We start from the raw sequence: 17,500 nt of genomic DNA on the forward strand, positions 1-17,500 counted from the left end.
GAGTCTGTCTGCTGGCTGGAGAGTCCCACGGAGAGAGACAGGCGGCAGAGGCAGCAGAGGCAGCCAAGGTGGCGGGAGAGGGATGGAGGGAGATGGAGAAGAGACAGGCAGGCCTAGAGTTTAGTTGTGTACTGAGAATGGAATCACTGATGACTCAAGTCCTATTAAACCATCCAAGCCATCTATAGTTTGAGAATCAGAGATGTACAGAGAGAGAGAGAGAAAGAGAGAGAGAAAAAGAAAGAGAGCGATGGCTAGAGGCAGACAGACAGGAAGAGGGAGATGAGTGAAAACAGAGGCTGGTATTCAGAAGTATGCATATGGCCTTTCCAAGTGAAGTGTTGATGACCTGAGGGCTATTTAACAATTCACACAGCATTGGGGGTGGGAAGGGGCCAGACAGAGAGCCAAACAGGAGAGGGAGAGAAAGTAGAGAGACAGAAGAGAGGAGAAAGAGAGTAGAGAGACAGAAGAGAGGAGAGAGAGAGAGAGAGCAGAGAGAGGTGTATGGTAGAGTGTAGATGAAGAGGCTGATGGTGATGTCATGAAGATTCTAGAACGGGAGAGAGAAAGAGAGCAGCGAGGATAGTCTTCAGAAGAATGGTGTGGCGCTTGCAGGAAAGATTAAAGAAGAGAGAGAGGAGAAGGATTTATACTGCAGTGGGTGAGTGGAAGGATTAGATATTAGATAGACAGATACTGGACAGACAGACTGACAGATCGTCAGTCAGCACAGTCAGGCAGACACAGGCTTTCAAGGGCACAAAAACAAGCAATTGCTGATAAAGAACTAAAGCAAACATCCAGTCAGAATTCACATTAGGAAAGAGTCACGTGGAAGGAGAGAAAACAGAAGCAAGCCCGCATGGTGTTGTGTCTAGCCCGCCTGTGAGCAGGGCTTTGATTTTTCCATATTGGGAAGTGAAGCGCAGTGTAAATGTTGTTTTGCTCCCGTGGAGGACACAAACATCTCGTCCAGTCAGTCATGTGGGGTCAGAGCCCTGGACCAGTAGCACACCAGCACCATGGCAACCCCATTATAAGGTGAAATTCTTTGGCCACCTTTTAAGTTTCCCATAGTTCTTGTTGTCTTGCTCTCTCTCTCTCTCTCTCACACACTCTTTCTCTCTCTCTCTCTCCTCTCTTCCTATCTCTCTCTCTCTTTCTCTCTCTCAATCATTCCCTCTCTCCATGTTGGGTCTGAAAATCTGAAAACTGTCCTCATTCCCCCCTCAAATTCCATCTGTTTCCTTTCTATACAACCTCATAAGAGATTTCCACATGATGGTACAGTAAATGTCTATTTGTGCAATCAGTTCATTTTCTTTCTCTCTGAATGCACATGCAAACTAAATGGAAATTTCGATTACAGTACATTTACAGCGGATGCCGGGTGCTTTATTTTCCCACTAAAGGTCCATTATAACACATGCAAAGTTAATGAAGATCCCTGCGTCCACAGCGGATTCCTGGGGCTGACCGCTATTAAAAGACGCGAGTGAGCTTTGAATGGAGTGCTGTGTTCTCTATAGACACAGGCTGCGGCTCTGCTGCCAACATTGTGTGGGGCTTTTTTGCGGCCGAATGGGCTGTGGCAATTACCACCAATTAGCACTGAGTATTAATTATCCACAGGTCATGGCAAGTGTTTCATGACCACAGCGGCAACATTGAGGAGTGGTCTGTTCTCTTCCCTCACCAATGTGCTTGTCCCTAAAGGAACTTGTGTTGCTTATATAAGAATGCTTGCATCCTCAGCAAAGGTCCTTTTTGTTTCTCTCTCTCTGGTGCATTGGTTTCCTGTGGCTCTTTCCTCTCCTCTCTTTCCTCTCCTCTCTTTCTTCTCCTCTCTTTCTTCTCCTCTCTTTCCTCTCCTCTCTTTCTCCTCTCTTTCCTCCTCTCTTCTCCTCTCTTTCTTCTCCTCTCTTTCTCCTCCTCTTCTCCTCTCTTTCTCCTCTCTTTTCCTCTCTTTCTTCTCCTCTCTTTCCTCTCCTCTCTTTCCTCTCCTCTCTTTCCTCCTCTCTTTCTTCTCCTCTCTTTCTTCTCCTCTCTTTTCTCTTTCTTCTCCTCTCTTTCCTCTCTCTTTCTTCTCCTCTCTTTCTTCTCCTCTCTTCTCTCTTTCTTCTCCTCTCTTTCTTCTCCTCTCTTTTCTCTTTCTTCTCCTCTCTTTCTTCTCCTCTCTTTCCTCCTCTCTTTCTTCTCCTCTCTTCTCTCTTTCTTCTCCTCTCTTTCTTCTCCTCTCTTTCCTCTCCTCTCTTTCTTCTCTCTTTCCTCCTCTCTTCCTCCTCTCTTTCTTCTCCTCTCTTTCTTCCTCCTCTCTTTCCTCCTCTTCTCTCTCTTTCTTCTCTCTTTCTTCTCTTTCTTCTCCTTCTCCTCTCTTCTCTCTTCTCCTCTCTTTCTTCTCCTCTCTTCCTCTCCTCTTTCTTCTCCTCTCTTCCTCCTCTCTTCTCCTCTCTTTCCTCTCCTCTCTTTCTTCTCCTCTCTTTCTCCTCTCTTTCTTCTCCTCTCTTTCCTCTCCTCTCTTTTCCTCCTCTCTTCTCCTCTCTTCTCTCTTTCCTCTCCTCTCTTTCTTCTCCTCTCTCTTTCCTCTCCTCTCTTTCTTCTCCTCTCTTCTCTCTCTTCTCCTCTCTTTCCTCTCCTCTCTTTCTTCTCCTCTCTTCTCCTCTCTTTCTTCTCTCTTTCTTCTCCTCTCTTTCTTCTCCTCTCTTTCCTCTCCTCTCTTTCTTCTCCTCTCTTTCCTCCTCTCTTCTCCTCTCTTTCTTCTCCTCTCTTTCTTCTCTCTTTCTCTTCTCCTCTCTTCTCCTCTCTTTCTCCTCTCTTTCCTCTCCTCTCTTTCTTCTCCTCTCTTTCCTCCTCTCTTCTCCTCTGTTATCATTCTCCTCTTTCTTCCTCTCTTTCTTCTCCTCTTTTCTCCTCTCTTCTCATCTTTCATTCCATCCTCTTTTCTTCTCCTCTTTCCTCTCCTCTCTTTCTTCTCCTCTCTTTCCTCCTCTCTTCTCCTCTCTTTCTTCTCCTCTCTTTCCTCCTCTCTTCTCCTCTCTTTCTTCTCCTCTCTTTCTTCTCTCTTTCTTCCTCCTCTTTCTCCTCTCTTTCTTCTCTCTTTCCTCTCCTCTCTTTCTTCTCCTCTCTTTCCTCCTCTCTTCTCCTCTCTTTCTTCTCCTCTCTTTCTTCTCTCTTTCTTCTCCTCTCTTTCTCCTCTCTTTCTTCTCTCTTTCCTCTCCTCTCTTTCTTTTCCTCTCTTTCCTCTCCCTTTGCTGTTTTCTTTTCCATCTATTTCCTGATGCAGTTATCCCCTCGCTTTTGGTGTTCTTTTACATAGCGTTTCATTTTGGTTCAGAAACATGCACTATTGTCTGTTGTGCAGTATGTCATGTGAGTTCTGTGAGTTCATGTTAAATCCTTGGCTGCAGGTGGACACATACCAGCCCTCTCCCTGCCCTGCCACACGTGTTCCAGCCACAGAGCAGTCTGTTGTGTCATCGGCCCCTGGCCCTGGCTCCTCTGTCTGGGCCCCCAGTGTGGCTCCAGCAGACTAGGGGAGCACAGGCTGGACCGGCAGCTAGGAAGGGGAAGATGATGATGATGGTGATGTGGTTGGTTATTATTTATCAGTTAATGGATATCAGTGCATGAGCAGAAGAAATACCGACCCAAACGTAACTGAAACAGGACTAAGAAAGCAAAGGGAATTGTAGAGTGGCTATTATTGCGCTGTGCTTCCCTGTTTTTTTCTGCTGTCCTCTGGAACACAACACACACACACACACATCAGCATCAGATGTATACAAAGAAACCCTTGACTGCTCAGTGCTTTACCCACATACTGCATCCACAGTAGAAACCTCTGATGTCCGTCTTCCATGGACAAGTAGTAAAGATGTCATACCACTAACACCAGTGACTATTTTTACACAGCCGCGCATGGCACAGCAAAGAGGATATTTGCGTTGTTTTATTGCCTTGTTTTCCTCATCCCAGAAGAGCTAAAGTGGCTCAACAAAATTAGAAAAAAGAATGTGTTTTGACAAAAAAACAAAACAAAACAAAAAAAACATGGCGGGATAAAGAAAAAGTGGACTCCTAGATGTTCTGATCCACTCCAGGATGTTAAATGGCAGCCATGCCCCTGGTGCTCTTAATCATCTGTGTCCTCAGGCCTCCGTCTGGCCCGGTCTTCCCTGTGCAGGGGTCCATGCTGTCTACACATTTCCCACAAAGATGACTCATAAAAATAGCCTGGCTCGGGCCCAGCCAGGCCAAGAGAAAGGGAACGGGAGCAGGCGGACGTGAAACAGATCCGGCCTTTTTTGGAGCCGCGCTCCGGATCGCCAGGCCTCTCCACTGGGCCCCAGCGGCGGCTCTGTCTCATCCAGGCGTTTATCTTGGAACCGGACGGAGAGCATTTTTAGGCTGCTTGGAGGGAGAGTGGGCGCAGTCGCACTGATTTGGGGGAGAGGGTGACCTGAGAAGCATGCCCAAATCCTAGGCTATTTTTTGCCTTGCGTCTTTTAAATACGGAAATACCACACCATTCTACAGTACTTCAACAGCTTTGGAGAGGGAGTATGAGCTTGCGGAAATTCGTTGAACCAGTGGACTGGGAAATAGCCTCCTGTTATGCCATCATCTCCCCCCCTCCTCAATCGAGGGAGCCTCACTCCCCAAATACCCCTCCACGTTTTGCTTCACACTTATCAAAAGGTGGAACCGTAGTACGAATGGGTGTAACGTTATCTGGCGGCTGGAAAAGGCCATACCTTAAGTGGTGTTATCAGCGAGCCTCTTTCCATGCGGACTCCTAAAATAGGAGCCGGAGTGACGAGGGAGCTGGTGGCAACCTGTGAGTGAGCCTCTCAAAGTGCCACCGTGTGCACTCCTAACCTTTGAAGGAGTGTGAGTGTGTACGCGTGTGCATGCCTGTGCCCTGGTGTCGTGTAGGTTTATTGTGTCGTTGTGTGTAGATGAGTTAGTATGTAAGTATGTACTGTTGGCTTGTGTACATCATATCGGTTTATGTTAGCACACACTTATATGCAGTGTGTGTGTGTGTGTGTGTGTGTGTGTGTGTGTGTGTGTGTGGTGTGTGTGTGTGTGTGTGTGTGTGTGTGTGTGTGTGTGTGTGTGTTTGCATTATCAGGCATGCACTTGAGTGGCCTTGTGCAGTCATGACCTTTGAAGAACAGGCCAGCCTCCAGCTCTGTCTCCTGCGCGCTATGAAGGAAACGAGGCTTTGAGTTTGATGTGGGAAAGAGGGAGAATGATAGAAAGAGAGACCTGTCGCTTTTATGCACTGACACAGAGCTTTGGTGCCTCTGCTCTGCTGAGTGGCAACTACTGTATTGCTGTGCTCTCCAGTGAAGCCCCATCATCCCAAAGCACCACAGTATGTGTGTGTGTGTGTGTGTGTGTCACTTTCTCTTTTCCCTTCAATTTCTCTCTGTGACAAATCTAGTCACAGTGTCGTTGTTGACTATGTGTGTGTGTGTGTGTGTGTGTGTGTATGTGTGTGTGTGTGTGTGGGGGGTGTGGGTGTGTGTGTGTGTTTAGAATGTAATTGCTGTCTATTCCCCAACAAGGAGCTGGCCTCTCTCCTCACATAGACCTCCTTCCCACCCACGAAACACACATTGCACGTCATCCCCAATACAGGGTGGTTTTATCTGTCCACTGGGACTTCCCTGAGGGTAGTTTGGTCCACTAATGAATCTGTGTGGTGAGTGTGGAGGGCCCTCTCTGTGGCCTGTTCAGTGAAGGGGCCCCGGCTCTCTGAGGCCACTAATTACACTCAGGGCCCAGAGGAGTCCGCAGGTCGCCAAATTACAATCAGAGGATAAACCACCAGTGCTGCCACCCCGGATAAATGAAGGGCCCAGATGGAGTGCTGAGGCGGCGTCCAGACTTCCACAGGACAGTCCAGAGGAGGAATGGACCAGAGAGAGCGAGAGAGAGACACAGAGACAAAGAGAGACAGAGAGAGAGAGAGAGAGCAAAAACAGCATCGTTTTTGAGGTTTGAGAAATTTGGAGAAGTATGCTTGTATCTGGTTCATTGGGCTGGTCATTAAAGTGCCCGATTTGGTTTTGCTTGTTGTTTTGTTTTCGAGAGATTTCACAGAGTGATTAAATAAAGAAAAACAGGCCACACTCACCAGACTTTTAGGGAATATTAGATTTCTTTTTCTGTGTTTTCCCTTCTGCTGTATACTATAATTCATATCTGACACTCTAAAATTTACGATTTGGAGCTTGACGAAGAGCGATCACCAGATCCTTTTAAATCCATCAAAATAGCGAACAGTATAAAAATATTTCGGGAGTTAGAATTCCAGCTAGCTCAGTGGCACCACTTGTGTCATATAGATGTGATTTACTCCTAGACCAGACATGTCAGCCAAAGCATTTATCATTCGATGTAAGGAGTTCCCAGAGGAAGTATTTGTGTAGTGTGTGTGTGTGTGTGTGTGTGTGTGTGTGTTTCTATAAGTGTTGTGTATTCTGTGATGTTTGCTCGTGAGAGGGAGTGAGGTGACACGCGATCATCTTTTTTTAAATGATGCATCTGCTCTGAGCTCCGGATCATAAACTGTCTCTATGACACCCATAAAAGCAGTCATCAAGCTGATGCACTGTCACTGTCACTGCGTCTTTAAAGAGGCCGCCCGGCTTCTTTCTTTGGGCCCACGCAGACACACTAGCCCTTGATTGATGCGAGGATGCTTCACTGATAGATGTCCGAGATGCAGTCTAGTCTCGTGTTAGGAGAGCATGCATCGTGCCCTCTCACACATATGCAGTCAGGCATAGACAACAAGCCAGAGATACTGACCTGCTCGCTTTACAATGTGTGTAAGGTGTGTAATGAGGTGTAATTTTGGACTTAATAGTCGCCCTGTAAAACAGTAACTCGTAGGAAGTCAGAGGGGCTCTGGGAAATAGAAGGCTCTGTTATATCACTCGGCGTGGCATTAGGTGGCTGTCTTTTGAGTATTAGTGTCAGGAAACCACTGCTGGGTTTTTATGAGCGCCTCCAGTGCTCTGAAAACGAGAAGGGTCATGGATAAATTTAGAAAAAAGCATGGGGTCCAATGAGAACACTCTATTTCCACTTTTATTTCCAACTCATCCAATCGGCATGCATTTTGATTGCTCCCGTTTCTGGGATTTGCCAATCAGCATGTGGTGTACCAGTGATCAGAGCCCGCCTCGAGCGGTGTGGCTTTCGTGAGTGGTGTTGAGTGTTAGAGGGCATGCTGGGATTTTTTATGAGCCGTACCAGGTTTCATTGGTATGTTTGTTTATCTCTGCAAGACACCGAGAGAGAGGGCAGGATCAGCCCCAGCGGACACTACAACATATATACGTTATACATAGTACATTCATGCTCACGCTCATACACACTCACACACTCACAAATACAGGCTGTGCAAATGCTTATAATATTCATGCATACGTCTGTGTTTGTGTTTGTTTGAGTGTGTGAGTGTGAGTAAAAAAGGGTGTCTGCAACTGCTTTGACTTCCAGCAAATTCAGCAGTAATTGCTCTGGTCTGGTCAGTAATATACACTGTGCGTTTTGGTGGGTTTGGGCATGACTGGACATGGTTGTGGATCTATATTTGTGTGTCTGTGTGTCTGCTTATGTTTGTCCTGTTCATATTTTGAGACACAGGAAGTCAGCTGTGGCTCTCAGGCACTCCTTTCCTGTCTCCTGTCTTCCTGTCATGCCATGTCCCAACATCCGTTCTTTTTTACCCACCCGCACCTCTCCGCTCACCCCCTCTCCCCCTCCTCTCTTCCCTTGCTCTTTCTTCTCTCCATCCATCTTATTTCACTCCTTCCCTGTGGAGGGCGTCCTCTCCACCCATCTCCTCTCTTCCTGTCCTCTCATCTCTCATCCCCCCTTTTCCCTCCACTCCCTCTGCCTGATCAGCACTTCTTCTGACAAGAGTGACAGGGCATCGTGGGATGGCCCTCTTGGTCAGGAGACAGTGTGTCAGGATGCAGGCTTCCTCACAAATGCATCTGTGGTCAGTGGCATGTGCATGTACACACACACACACACACACACACACACACACACACACACACACACACACACCAGTGTTTCCCATACATTGATTTATTTGTGGCGGCCCACCTCAATATCAACATTGACCACCACACAATGATTTTCCTGGTTGTACTAAATTGTGCTTAAATCTGGTTAGAATCATAACCGTGCTGCACTTATTTGTTAAAAACTGTTGCATTCGAGTTAATTCTGCAAACCTACCACCACAAATAGAATTCAATTCTGTGGAAAACACTGCACACACAAACACACACACAAACACACAAATACAAGCAGGCATGCAGACTCACAGGCAAACACGCCTGCACACACACACACATGCACATGCAAACACACACACACATGCACACACGCACACATAGACACAGCTGCTGTGTCGCCACTGGTCTGTCCCCTTGAAACCCTATCTCATAATCTGGCGTTCATGGGACGACGACAGGGCACGATCAACCTCTTGATTTACACCCCACCTCCCTAGCCTGTGGTCAACTGAGAGTGCATGTGCCTTTGCATTTAGGAGTGTGTGTCCAAGTGAGGGAGAGAGAGGTATACCCATGGCTATACCCAAAGAGGTATACCCAAATACACATGGCTTTGTTGTTCTTTCAGGTTAAGCAATAGTGTCCCACAGCTGTTTTAGCACAACACTGCCTCTTGTCCGTCACATCTTCTAACAGACTCATAGGGCACTGTGGCACACGGACATGCTCCATGAAATATGTCAGCAAATGACCTCAGTCTCCCCATCTACTGTATGTCCACTGTGCCCAGTAAGTAGAACAATGTGCTGACATGGCCTGGACAGCAAGTTTTCATCCAGCACCTGTGTAAATAAATATTTGATATATGCGTCCCGTTCTTTCATTACATATTTTAACAGCATTATCATAATAAGTTCAGAGACACGAGAGAAGAAAAAGGCATATCATGCAGATTCTTTTGGCTATACACTTGGTAGACCACCAACACCCACATACATCACAAGCGGATCGCTAACTATATTGGAATACTGTGTGTTTCTATAACAACAGCCTTTTGGTTTGATCTTACTCTTTGGGGTAGGAAGAATGTGTCTGGTGATGTGTTGATAAAGCATTGTAAGGTGTTAAGTTTGCACATACATAATAACCGCCACGTACTGTATAGTAACCCAAGTTCATTAGGGTCATCATTTCGGTCATTTGTTTTCCCAAAACATGTTCTTGTGTCACAATTAATGTTAACAACTGCCTTCTCACAGACGGGGATCGGCGGCCTGCCTTCAAAAACATGACATGGTGTTGGCGCGCAGTTGTTTTTGGAGGAATAGGAAAGAGCCAAGACATGAAGAAAGAAATGGAATTTCCAGCTTGTTTTCCAACCGTAGCTGATTGCAGTCATTTCCCTGCGCAGTGGTGGACATGTGCGAGAGCTCTGTTATTGTGATTGTTAGCGGCTTAAAAGGCTTGAAATCAATGGGTTTCAAATGGTGTCCATTTAACGATTGCTTAGTTCAAAACATGGACTGCCTCTCTTCCCCCAGACGTGATTAGTATTAGGTTTTATGGCTGTACAGCTGTACTTGTGGTTAAACAGGACTGACGCTGCACGTGTTACCTGAGAGTGTGTTGAGAAGCACCGTCAGTGGACCCTGGCCGTTTGCCTGGTCCTGTTGACCTCCTCCAGACCTCCACTCTTTACTGATGTCATGGCCAAGGAGATTCATTTGGTCTCATCAACATCTCAGTGTTCTGTCCCTTATGCCACTGTGTCCGCGTGCTTGCTTAGGAGACCTCCTGATTACAGGAAGGACTTACAGGAGTTTTGATTGGCCAAGTATTGTCAACATACAAAAAATTGGGCTTCTGCAATCAAATGGTGACTCTGGTTGGCAGTGATATATTAAACAGCGTTTTATTGAAAACATGAAAATATTATCATAAGAGTTCAGATTTAAGTCTATTTATTACTATTGTTGACCATGAGCATGACACACATAGCAGCTCATAAGTGATAGATGCCCATACACTTAAAGTGCCCATATATGCCTCACGCAGTAGGTCCTCTCATATGCAGTATTTGTATATTTACATATGCAAAAATAGTATTTTTATAGTTCTGAGTATAACCGATGCACAAGTTCAGACCTGTACGGACAGACTGGCTGGCACTGCTGCTGCCACCAGCTGCTCCCCCTGTTGGGCAGGAGTGGCAGAGTGGTGGGTTCTCACGTCTCTTTATTTATAGTCACTTTCTCATTAGCACGTCTCAGAGGGGGTGACACGATGCCACGGTGGGTGAAGAAAAGCTGGCTTACTTATATTTTCTGATAACCGTTAGCAGTTGCACACAGCCTTATAGTCTTGTAATATAGTGGTTTTCATTTAAAAGCTAATAGGATTTAGTGTAAGATAAACCCCATCCAATAGCCATTAAAAACTCCTGCTGTCAGACAGCAGCTTCAAGTTAATCTCACAGACATGTCAGATCCCTGCCATTTATCATGTTGATGGTAAGGGCATAAGCTGGTGGTGAGCAGCAGATGTAGGTGTAGTGGTATGGATATGGCTGTAAAGGGAGCAAAGATCTCTGTCTGTCTGACTGGTCCTCTGAGAGCCATGGAGACGCCTCTGCACTCCCACGCACTAAGAGTCAATCTGCTGGCCCGCTGTAAAACTGTCTGCTTATGATGCATCCTTCACCTTTCTCTCTCTCTCTCTCCCTCTCTCTCTCCCTGTCACCATTATTACCACCACTGGTGTTCACTGCAACAGTGTGATTGCCCTTTCCACCAACCAATTTATTGCTTCTTATGAATACAGGCAGCTAATTAAGAGATGCTGTTAGGAACATTCTAGAAGGATTCCCAGCTGCTGTGCTGTGCTGATGAAGTGAAGTGCTCTGACCTCTGGGCCCCTACATGGGGTGGCTCTTGTTCTGTCGTGCTTTAGCAGTCAACGCTGTCACACCGTGTGACAAAGTCACCCTCAAATCTTACTCTCCATCTCTCCCTCCTTCTCTACCACTTTGTTCCAATCTACACCCATTTGCTATCAAATAGATGGTGTCTTCTGAAGGCAGACTGAGAGACTCTTGAGTGGCAGAAGGGCCTTGGGGCTTTATAGAGGTGTCATAATTACATGCTTGAATGGAGCCTTTAAGGCTTAAGTGGTCTCATCTGAGGAAACTCAAGTAGACTGTAGACATACAGTACCATAGAGTACAGGGACTTGGCCTCGTGGAGAGCTGAGCTCACACTGAGAAATTCATAAAAAACAATGTCACCTGAGAATGATCAGAATATTTGAGCTGTGGTTATTAAAGAAGAGTGGTTCAAGATGTACCTTGCCTGAGGAACACCAGTGGTATAGTACACTGATAAAGGGATCTTACCAAATGTATACTTCAGCTCGCCTCATAAGTGTCTTTCTTCTCTCTCTCTCTCTGTTTTCTTATTTCTGTGCTGAATAAGTCAAACCTACAACATTAAATCTGCATCCCTCTTATTTTAGCTATGGATATTCTTGTTTTGTGCAACAAAGCTCCCAGTGTTATTTATTTATGTATTACATTCTGTAAACAAATCTCTTCAGGCTCCGTGTCATCTGCCTTGGAATATTGTTGTCTGTTTATTGTTTGGTGGTGGTTGGGAAACTGTCCTAAAATATTCTGCTGGAGTGGCCTTTTCATACTAATGCTGTGCAGTGCTTTGCAAAGCACCTCTTTAATATTTTATGTGGTATTTAATTTGGGGCTAATGCTGCAGTCGATTCAAGTGCTACTCGTCCGAATTATTTTAATGAGTGGGTGGAATGCAAATGAAGCTCTAATGCAGATATGTGGGAGAAATCAGACTCCAAGACATCAGGAGTACCAAGAGAGAAGGACTCACACTAATGAATTGAACACCCTAGTGGATGTTCTTGGCCCATAGTGCATCTTATTTGCAGACAGGCATTCACATCTGGTCAGAAGGAAAAGGCAGGGGTGAAGCATAATAGCAATAAGATATACTGAACATCCAATCAGTTGCCTGAAAAACATCAACAGGCTGAAATAAGAAGATACTACTGTACGTTTGCAGTGTAGTAGCAGTAACATTAAAAGAGTAGTAAGAATAATATATTTTGTTTAGTTTGTTGGTTGTCACTGGGATGCAGAGCTAGAGTTCAGTAGGGTGACAGCCGCAGAGAAGAAGCTTCCTCTGAACCTGCTGGTTTGGATGCGGAAAGATCTGTAACGCCTCGCGGAGGGGAGTGGAGTGAACAGTCTGTGGTTGGGGAAAGAACCGTCTTTGATGATGCTGCGCGTCTTACGCAAGCATCACTTGCCCTGGATGGCCTCGATTGAGGGGAGTGAGGAACCTGTGATGTGTTGGGCAGTTTTCACCACCCTCTGCAGTGCTTTCCGGTCGGAGGCTGAGCAGTTGCCATACCATACTGTGACTGACACAGTTGGTGAGGATGCTCTCGATGGTGCAGCGGTAGAAGTTCACCAGAAACAGGTGGACCTGTTGCTTGGACTGCCTTAGATGGCCAAGTCACGTCAAAAGAATTACAGTGCCAGACAACAGTATGGACACACCAACTCATTCATGTTTTTTCCTTATTTAGACTATTTTTTACATCGTGGAACAATACATTAGGTCAAAAGTAAGAAATAACACATATGGAATTATGCAGTAAGCACAAAAAGTGTAGCCAAAGCAATATTTGAATTCTTTAAAGTAGTCACCTTTTGTGCAGTCTCTAAACCAAATTCAGGTAGTCACCAGAGTTTCCAGCAGTCTTGAAGGAGTTCTCATACATGTTAAGCACTTGTAAAGCTAAACGGCAAGGAATACAAATATGAAATGAGTATATATTATTTATTTATTTATTTATTTATTTATTGAAGACATTAAGACCTTGACCAATGTCACCCACCATTGACTATATATTTGTGTTTAGTGTGTGAACATGCTGTCCCACACCCAGTGTCTCTACCACACAAACTGCATGCATGGGCATCTACAGTACACAAACACACACACACACACACACAACACACACACACACACACACAAACACACACACACACACACACACACACACACACACGCTTGAATTTCCACTGGGGATCAATAAAGTATCTATCTATCTATCTATCTATCTATCTATCACACACACACACACACACACACACACAAACACACATGCCATCCTCACCTCTCCATGCCAATGTTGTCATATCAGGGATACCACTACTAGTAGCAGTCTCTTAGCTGAACGCCATAGCAACAGTCACCTGGTGAGGCTAAGCTCATGTTTAATATTAATCACTCGCTCCATCTTACTGTAAGAGTCTGGCGCCATGACTGCGATACATTTCAGTGTAGATTATCACTGGCAGCTGTCATAGGGCTTGATGGATCATCCCTATAGGACATGCAGTCATCACATGAGGGCACATCAATTCACATACTCACACTCAAACACACACACACACACACACACACACACACACACACACACACACACACACATGTCAGTGCCCAGACTTATGACAGACTCTGGGTAGACAGCACACCGCTGCGTGTCAGCAAGCTTGACATTTGCAGTGAATCAAATAGCGTTGATTATTTTTATTCCGCAAGCTATTTTCACATGCGCTGAGTTCATCTGCCATCCTAGACCCCCCCTCCTTCCCATTCGGAGACAGCTAGCTTTTAGCGCAGTTAAGACCTGCATCAGTGTCTATTCACCCGCTCCTTGTCATCTGCCAGTCACATGCTAATATAGTTCCTCACATTACTCTCAGATCATCACCAAGCTCCTTCTAGATGCTTCCACAGAGTCCCTTACATGGAAGCATGGAGTCTTAGATCATGTGTCCATAAAATGAGAACAGACTAGACTTCTTGCATTCCATTACCTATATGACAACTGTCATTTTCAAGTATTACAGTAACACTGAGTTGCTGTGGATTAAACTTAGGCTAGTCTTACTGTAAGTAAAATTCTCCATCGAAAAAAAGTCTACAGACTAGGATTAGCCTTAGTCCATGTATAAGAAATAGGGCGTACACAGACACACACTTATGCTTACATGCAGTAGCTACCATCCATGGCCATATTACAATGTATAGTCCATTAGAACCCAGGCCATGTTACAATGTATAGTCCAGGGGTCAGCAACCTTTTTTGCCTGGAGAGCCACTTTTACCACTTTTACGGCATTGTGTTAGTGTTGTGGATGTGACAGTTTTGCGCGGAATTGCCCTTAAACGTGAGAGCAGGTTTGTCTTTATATTTTTCATATGTGCGAAAGATTTCTCACAAGCAAGTGGAACCGAACAGGGTTAACACAGCAATACTAACTCGTTGCAGTGTGCGATATATAACGGGCAGCATTTCGCATTTTCAGAATCAGTCTTTGGATGGAAACTTTCCCATTTCAGCCTTGTGTTTGCGCTCGCAAGCTGTGGTCGCTGACGTTTCCTTTTTGACTCTAGCCTACAGCAAGCGCATCAACAATAACAATTAAAGTGTTCTCGTTGACTGAAATGGAGGGAAATCGGTGATTTTGATATTGACATGGCAATGAACCACGAATGTAACAATATTGTGCAGGCTACGGTTACGGAGTCAAGTGAGGTGGAAAGTTATATAGGCCTAGGCTAAATTACTCAGATAGACCTAGAATATTACATTTTGAAAATTAACAAACTAAAATAAAAGAAATTTTAATTAAATACTCATTAATTATTTTCAAGAGCTGAGCCGCATCAGAGGGATCAAAGAGCCGCATGTGGCTCCGGAGCCACGGGTTGCCGACCCCTGGTATAGTCCATCAGAACCCAGGCCATGTTACAATGTATTGTCCATCAGAACCCAGGCGAGTGTCTTGCCTTCTCCTAAGTGATCAGGGGTCCTGACAGAGCTCTCTCCTTCTGGCTTCCCTCCAGGGCCTGGCTAAATGGCTGTGCTGTTAAGTGCAGGCCTGGGTGTAGGATAATTGTGTTCAGAGTTATGGGGAGCGGCTGGGGATTAGAGCCTGATGAGGTGTGGGTCGTGGCTAATTGATTTTGAGCCTCCCTGCTACCCTTAATCTCTGCCAACACCAACACTCGGCAGGTAAACCCATTAGCGCCCACCGCCCCAGTCCTCCTACCACCCATTTTGCTGTCTTCCCATAACAGGTTTATGCCGCCTGTGCTCAGCAGTGCAGCACTGTGCACTGTGTTGAACCTGAAGTCCACCGGAGCCGGCCCCAAGTTTGAATGGTGAACAAAGTGCAAAGTTTGATGTCCAACTCAAGCTGACTCAATAACTGTGCAAAATAAATGAGCCAATTTATCCCTATACATTAGGCAAGACACGCCACATGGTCGCTATACTTTTGTGCACGAGGACTTTGCCCACCATTTTAACGAGGGCCTATGATGAAGCGCAGCAGTGATAGGAGGGCAGCAGAGCGTGCCCTGATTCCAGCCTGAAGGTCGAATCACTATGGTTACACTCACCCCATCCTTGGCCGTTCTGCTACTCCCGTTCTATTGACCAGAATCTGTGCGCTGTTTCATGCTGGAACAGAGTCGCGTTCCCTCCGTCTGGGCCAGTGGGATTCTCTGTGTGGCCTCGCTGCTGAATTATTGATGTGTGGTGTTTCCCCAAACCGGGCCTCCCTCTTCTCTCATTTCACCACAATATACTCTGTTACCATTTCTGTCAAGCTAACAGGAAAATCTGTTTTGCTCTGCTTTTTCACAGGAAAGTGTATGTGTGTTTGGCCCGACTGTAAGGAGAGAACTTCAACATGAACACAGGTATGTTGGCTGATGTGGCTGCAGCTCTCACGGCTGATAGTGATCCATCAACCCAATATTTGTTCAAGCCTTTCACCGCTGACTTGGTTCACCAACCATTTCCCATTACATGTAAGCGGTAAATACAGTAAATGCACTCATAGGCATTCATTCATTCAGTACATACGGAATCACAGACTTTTTTGACATTTACCTACAGTACCATACCTACAGTAGCCTACTGTACAAAACTCTCTCTCTCTCTCTTTCTTTCTCTTTCTCCTCTCTCTCTCTCTCTCTCTCTCTTTCTAATTCTATTCAAACACATACAGGCACATAATGTGACAGAAAAGTTCACAGACTGAGAAACAGCTCTCTGAGTGTCTGGCTCTGCTAGCTGCTATGAGCCCAGGCAGTTTTTGAAAAGTGCATAAAGTAGCTTTTTCTCACACTGATATGTTATGCTGTTTAGCGTGACAGCTCTTGTGGCAGCTCTGCCTGTCCTCTGCCAGCGCAGGTTTAATTTGTTTCCCTCGCTGGCTGTTCACTCACCGTGAGTGATTTGCAGATCCAAGCGTCACAGTGCACCCAGGACTTTCACTAAGAGCTCCAATTTAAGGGAAAACCTGTTTGACAAATGTGAGGTTTGCTTGTCAACGCAGCCCAGTAATAAACCATGGTAATATGACATAACAGGGCGCTCTGAATGCTTTGCATGCTGGGTGATTTGTGGTGTGTGTAAAATAGGATTTATCTTGCATCAGTAAACAGGCGGGCTGAACATGCCTGCCCTGAAGACTCTGTTCATGTTGAGTAGGACTTCAGTCCAGCGGTGGCTCCTGGACACTTCTGCACTGCCTGTGTTACAACAAGGGCTGTGAAGGGTTACAACTGACAATGAAACATTTGAATTTCAATAATTAGATGTTCAAGAATTGTTGACTGGCATCACTTATTACATTGTTGTTACATTGTTGTTATTGTTCATGTGGCTCTTAGCTTAGCTTGGTTTGAGTTCACCATAATATTTGAGGTTATACATGATTTTAACCATCACAAACATAAAAAGCTTCCTCTGCATAAAAGTGGCAGTATTCAGTCCTACTCATCATGAATGGTTGGTCGTCTCGGTCCTTGGTGGCTTATATGGCTGTCAGGTGATTTGTTGTTTTAGTAATGCATGTGCTTTGCTTTTTCTATGCCTGGTGTGTGTGTGTGTGTGTGTGTGTGTGTGTGTGTGTGTGTGTGTGTGTGTGTGTGTGTGTGTGTGTGTCCGTGTGTGTGTCCGTGTGTGTGTCGTGTGTGTGTGTGTGTGTGTGTGTGTGTGTGTGTGTGTGTGTGTGTGTGTGTATGTCTGTGTGTGTCTGTGTGTGTCTGTGTTTGTGTCTGTGTGTGTCTGTGTCTGTATGTGCATTTTTGAATGTGGCTGAATGTGTGTGTGAGTTGTGTATGTGTGTGTGTGTGCATTTATGAGTTTGTATGTATGTGAATGTGTACATCTGGATGAATATATGGTGTGTGTGTGTGTGCGTGCGTGCGTATATGCATGTGTGTGTCTGTTTGCTTTGCGGTGGCTGGCTGCTGTGCTTTCCCAGATAGCGGAGGACGTGCTCGCAAAAGCACTTCACTGTCTTTCACGCTCTCCTCCATCAAGAGGGTCCAAAG

At 45.5% G+C, this 17,500-nt stretch overlaps 1 protein-coding gene across 2 annotated transcripts in view; it reads left to right on the top strand.

Moving 5' to 3' along the window:
• The window catches only part of sorbs2a (sorbin and SH3 domain containing 2a), an 82,855-nt gene that overhangs the window by 19,297 nt on the left and 46,058 nt on the right, over positions 1-17,500 (top strand). For both annotated transcript variants that reach the window (XM_048262308.1, XM_048262317.1), the window contains exons 3-4: positions 15,801-15,856; positions 17,431-17,500. The exon at positions 17,431-17,500 is cut by the window's right edge and continues 26 nt beyond it. In XM_048262308.1, the coding sequence (XP_048118265.1) occupies positions 15,847-15,856; positions 17,431-17,500 (80 nt within the window). In that variant the 5' untranslated portion in view covers positions 15,801-15,846. The remainder of the gene's footprint in view (positions 1-15,800; positions 15,857-17,430) is intronic.

This window comes from Alosa alosa, chromosome 1, assembly GCF_017589495.1.
Source record: "Alosa alosa isolate M-15738 ecotype Scorff River chromosome 1, AALO_Geno_1.1, whole genome shotgun sequence".
Taxonomy (NCBI): Eukaryota; Metazoa; Chordata; class Actinopteri; order Clupeiformes; family Clupeidae; genus Alosa; species Alosa alosa.